General features: G+C 43.1%; 1 protein-coding gene across 1 annotated transcript; it reads left to right on the top strand.

The window, feature by feature from the left end:
- Positions 1-2,018: 2,018 nt before the first annotated feature.
- On the top strand, positions 2,019-5,053 carry LOC132405278 (uncharacterized). The gene is made up of 2 exons (XM_059989961.1): positions 2,019-2,216; positions 2,495-5,053. The coding sequence occupies exon 2, from the start codon at positions 2,662-2,664 to the stop codon at positions 4,321-4,323; it is 1,662 nt and encodes a 553-aa protein (XP_059845944.1). The 5' UTR covers positions 2,019-2,216; positions 2,495-2,661; the 3' UTR covers positions 4,324-5,053.
- Positions 5,054-5,452: the final 399 nt, after the last annotated feature.

Consider the following 5,452-nt stretch of genomic DNA (forward strand, 5'->3'; position numbering starts at 1 on the left):
TGCATTCATTCTGAGATAAGGTGCCCAAAACTGTTGACAATATTCCAAGTGTGGCCTGACTAGTGTCTTATAAAGGCTCAGTATTAACTCTTTGTTTTTATATTCTATTCCCTTTGAAATAAATGCCAACATTACATTTGCCTTCTTTACCACAGACTCAGCCTGTAAATTAACCTTCTGGAAGTCTTACACGAGAACTCAGAAGACCCTCTGCATCTCTGATGTTTGAATTTTCTCCACATTTAAATAATAATCTGCACTATTCTTCCTTTAACCAAAATGCATTATCATACATTTCCCAACACCGCATTCCATCTGCCACTTTTTTGCAATTTGTCTAAGTCCTGTTGCAATTGCATTGCTTCCTCAGCACTACCTACCCCTTCCCTTATCTTCGTATCATCCGCAAACTTTGCCACAAAGCCATTAATTCCACTATCTAAATTATTGACAAAACAATGTGAAAAGTAGTGGTCCCAATACTGACTCCTGTGGAACTCCACCAGTCATTAGAAGTCAACCAGAAAAGACCCCCTTTATTCCCACTTGCTGCCTCCTGCCTGTCAGCCATTCCTCTATCCATACCAGTATATTTCCTGTAACACCATTGGATTTTATCTTGTTAAGCAACCTCATGTGAGGCACCTTATCAAATGCCTTCTGAAAATCCAAGTAGGTGACATCCACTGCCTCTCCTTTGTCCATCCTGCGTGTTAGTTCCTCAAAGAATTCTAGCAGATTTGTCAGGCAAGTTTTCCCTTGACAGAAACCATGCAGACTTTGATTTATTTTATCACTAATCTCCAAACCTCATCCTTAGTAATGGACAACACTTCCCCAACCTCCAAGGTTAGGCCAACTCTTCTCTTCCTCCCTTCTTAAAGAGTGGAGTGACATTTGCAATTTTACGGCCCTCTAGGACTACGTCACAATCAGGTGATACTTGTAAAATCACGACCAATGCATCTGTAATCTCTATAGCAACCTCTCTCATGACTTTAGGATCTAGTCCATCTGGTCCAGGTGACTTATCCACCTTAAGAGCTTTCAGTTTGCCTAGCACTTCTTCCTTTGTAATAGCAATGGCTTCACTCCTGCTCCTCGACACTCATGGACCTCGGGCATACAGCCAGTATCTTCCACGGTAAAGACTGAAGCAAAATACTTATTCATTTCTTTGTCCCCCATTACTAACTCACCAGCATCATTTTCCAGTGGTTCAATATCAACTCTCATTTCCCTTTACTCTTTATATAACTGAAAAACATGTTTAGTATCCTGTTTTATATTATTGGCTAGTTTGTCCTCATATTTCATCTTTTCCTTTCTTATGGCTTTTTTAGTTGCCTCTTGTTGGATTTTAAAAGCTTCCCAATCATCCAACTCCCCACACACTTTTGCTACCTTATATGTTCTTTCCTTGGCTTTTATGCAGTTCTTAACTTCCCTTGTCAGCCACAGTTGCCTACCCCGGCCATTTGAGAACAGCTTCTGTGGGTCATACCCATCCTGCACCTTGTGAACAGAAACTTCAGCCATCATCCCCATCAATACCCTGCTCCAATCCACCTGGGCAAGCTCCTCTCTCATGCCTCTGTTACTCCCTTTATTCTATTGCGATACCGATACATGTGAGTTATGCTTCTCCCTCTCAGACTGCAGTATGAATTTAATCATATTATGATCAGTGGTTCCTAAGAGTTATTACACAACACCCAGTCTAAGATAGACTATCCCCTCCTAGGCTCGAGCACAAGCTGCTCTAAAAAGCCATCTTGTAGGCATTCAACAAATTCCTTCTCTTGCAATCAAACACCCACCTGATTTTCCGAATTCCCTTGCATATTGATGTCCCTCATTACAATTACCCTTATTACGTGCCCCTTCCAGCTCTATTTGTAATCTCAACCCCACATCTTGGCTACTATTTGGAAACCTATATATGATACCTGTGCTGTCTTTACGACAGTTATTTAGTTTATAATATTTTCGCTTAGTAATTCATTCAATAGTATTTTCTAGTTAGAATTAGAAGTGTTTAAAGTATATTCATTGCATGTAAAATATATCGGCATGCGATGACGTCACATCCGGTTTCGCCGCGTCTTGTGGGAAAACACCGGTTTGAAATCAGCGCGAGGGTGGGGGCTTTCCACGAGGCTCACCTGAGCACAAGCAGTTTTGCAGGCATGAGAAATCACAGTGAGAGCAACGCTGTAAGTTAATAGATAATCGATATATTGAACTAAGATGTTAATAGTGATCCTGTTAGAGGTAACGTCGGTAGATAATGTTTATGCTTTCGTTAGTTAAAGAGTCGCGGATAGTTTGCATGGAAGTGTATTTAAAGTAGTCAATGGAGCAGGTAAACTCTCCCTGTATACTGCACCTTAGTGTAATGTAGTTATAGTCACCTTTGCAAGTATTTACACTTGAAATGTGATATTAAGGAAGGAACAAATACTGTATCAATCTTGTATTGTTTTATCAACAGTTTTCACCATATGTTAATGTGAAGAGTGAACAGTAAATGGTTAATCTTACTGCGATCTGGTTCTTATTAACTGTGGTTTATCCGGACGTTAAATTCGGCGTTTCGTTACACCCGAAGGAGAATGTGACAGTGAAAAAGCGGCATTATCAGGTGTTTCAAGTGCTGCAATGTCAGCTCGATCCGGGATCAAGTCGATGGCGCCCAGCGACAAGGGCAGTAGAACGACATCAAGAAAGTCCACACAGGCAAGAGCCAAGGCAGAAGCCGCCAAGGTGCGACTGCATTACGCCAAACAAGAAGCAGTTTTGAAAATGAAACTGGCCACCAGAGAAGCCGAAATCCAGAAAGAAAAGGCTGCCAGAGAAGCCGAAAGGGCCGCCAGAAAGGCAGAAGCCGCCAAGGTGCTACTGCGTTACGCCAGACAAGAAGCAGTTTTGAAAATGAAACTGGCCACCAAAGAAGCCGAAATCCAGAAAGAAAAGGCTGCCAGAGAAGAGGCTGCCAGAGAAGCCGAAGAGGCTGCCAGACAAAGAGAAGAGGCCGCCAGAGAAGCCGAAATCCAGTTGGAAATGGCAAAAATATCGACAGAGTTGCAAGTGCTGCAGCTAGAAAGAGAAGAAGCTGCTGCCATGGCGGAAGCAAAGTACATAGAAGAAGCTGAAGGGTCGCGTGATCTGACCGCAGCAAGATCTACTTTAGAAAGGACCAGACTGGAACGCACAAGCGACTATGTACAATCTCAAATAGACAGGCAGGCTCGTCTCCCCTCTCCATACGTATTCGATAACTTCCCCAGCTACGAGGAACCTCAGAGAGTCACGATTGCATCACATCCATACGAGGAAGGAAATTTACCCTCACGGCTCCGTGATGAAGTCAAGAATGAAAGAACCGACAACGCTCCTTCACCCCCACAACAGGACGGCGGGGAGGGAGAGGTTCACTCCAGGACAACAATTGTCAGCTCGAACTGTACAGAAGTTTGCGGTCAAACTCAGTCAAGCCGTTCTTGTTCCGAGATCTGCCTCACTGAGGTGTACCCTAAAGAAGCACAACAAGACATTACCAAGCGTAAAGTAACCGACGAGACGCTAGGTCAGTCAGTTTTCGTTCAAACCGAGCACGGAAACAAACTTGCACAATCAGCTCAAGATACCATTTCTTTAAAACCCAAAGACACCAAGGTCTTCAGAGATGAAGCAAATAATGGGGTTGCCCCATTGCCAATCAGAGAACCACGCCAGCGCTCACCAGATAACAAAGAGCAGGCAGTCAAACGGTTCACGTCCTTACGGAAAACCTGGAAAAGGAAACCTGAGATACAGCAACGCACCCGATTGGCCCACGAGGTACTGTGCACCCTAATGGCAGAGGTCACAGCCATTATAAACGCACAATCATTCCTACCTGTGTCTTCTGACCCAGAAAACCCCTTTATACTTTCGCCATCAACGCTCCTTACGCAGAAGGCAGGAGCACCTCCTCCACCAGGAGACTTCTCAGACAAGGATTTGTACACAAAGCAATGGAGACAAGTCCAGGCTCTGGCAAATCAGTTCTGGCCTCGCTGGAGACAAAAATATCTACCTTTGTTGCAACAGAGACAAAAGTGGACAGAACCCCACAGGAATCTTCAAGTTGAAGACTTAGTCCTGCTCAGGGACAAGCAAGCCACCCGCAACAGCTGGCCAACGGCCAGAATCACTGCTACATTCCCTAGCGAGGATGGACATGTCAGGAAGATCGAATTGAAGACTACCGACCAAGGCGATGTGAAAATTTACCAAGGGCCAGTTACAGAAGTTATTCTACTTCTACCCAATGACTGATTAAGAGACTAAGTTTTGTACTCTGCTCATTGTGACCTTACGAAGGTCAAGCGGGGAGTGTGCTGTCTTTACGACAGTTATTTAGTTTATAATATTTTCGCTTAGTAATTCATTCAATAGTATTTTCTAGTTAGAATTAGAAGTGTTTAAAGTATATTCATTGCATGTAAAATATATCGGCATGCGATGACGTCACATCCGGTTTCGCCGCGTCTTGTGGGAAAACACCGGTTTGAAATCAGCGCGAGGGTGGGGGCTTTCCACGAGGCTCACCTGAGCACAAGCAGTTTTGCAGGCATGAGAAATCACAGTGAGAGCAACGCTGTAAGTTAATAGATAATCGATATATTGAACTAAGATGTTAATAGTGATCCTGTTAGAGGTAACGTCGGTAGATAATGTTTATGCTTTCGTTAGTTAAAGAGTCGCGGATAGTTTGCATGGAAGTGTATTTAAAGTAGTCAATGGAGCAGGTAAACTCTCCCTGTATACTGCACCTTAGTGTAATGTAGTTATAGTCACCTTTGCAAGTATTTACACTTGAAATGTGATATTAAGGAAGGAACAAATACTGTATCAATCTTGTATTGTTTTATCAACAGTTTTCACCATATGTTAATGTGAAGAGTGAACAGTAAATGGTTAATCTTACTGCGATCTGGTTCTTATTAACTGTGGTTTATCCGGACGTTAAATTCGGCGTTTCGTTACACCCGAAGGAGAACGTGACAATACCCATAATAGTTTTGTACCCTTGCAGTTTCTTAACTCCACCCACAAAGGTTCAACATTCTCTGATCCCTTGTCACCTCTTTCCAAAGATGTAATTCTATCTCTTACCAACAGAGCCCATCTATTCTTTGATGTTAAGCTCTCAACTATAATCTTCTTTCAGCCATGACTCAGTGATGCCCACAACGTCATACTGACCAATCTCTGCCTTTGCCATGAGCTGGTCCACCTTACTCTGATTGCTATGTGCATTTAAGTACAGCACCTTCACTCCCAAATTCTTCATCCTTATGAATTTTGCTCTGCCTGCAGTTGTACCCAGTCATTGGCTTGTCCTTCCTTACAATCATATTACATATTGCATCATCTACTTGTAAACCTGCTGGCTCATCCTCAG

Source organism: Hypanus sabinus, chromosome 2, assembly GCF_030144855.1.
Source record: "Hypanus sabinus isolate sHypSab1 chromosome 2, sHypSab1.hap1, whole genome shotgun sequence".
NCBI lineage: Eukaryota > Metazoa > Chordata > Chondrichthyes > Myliobatiformes > Dasyatidae > Hypanus > Hypanus sabinus.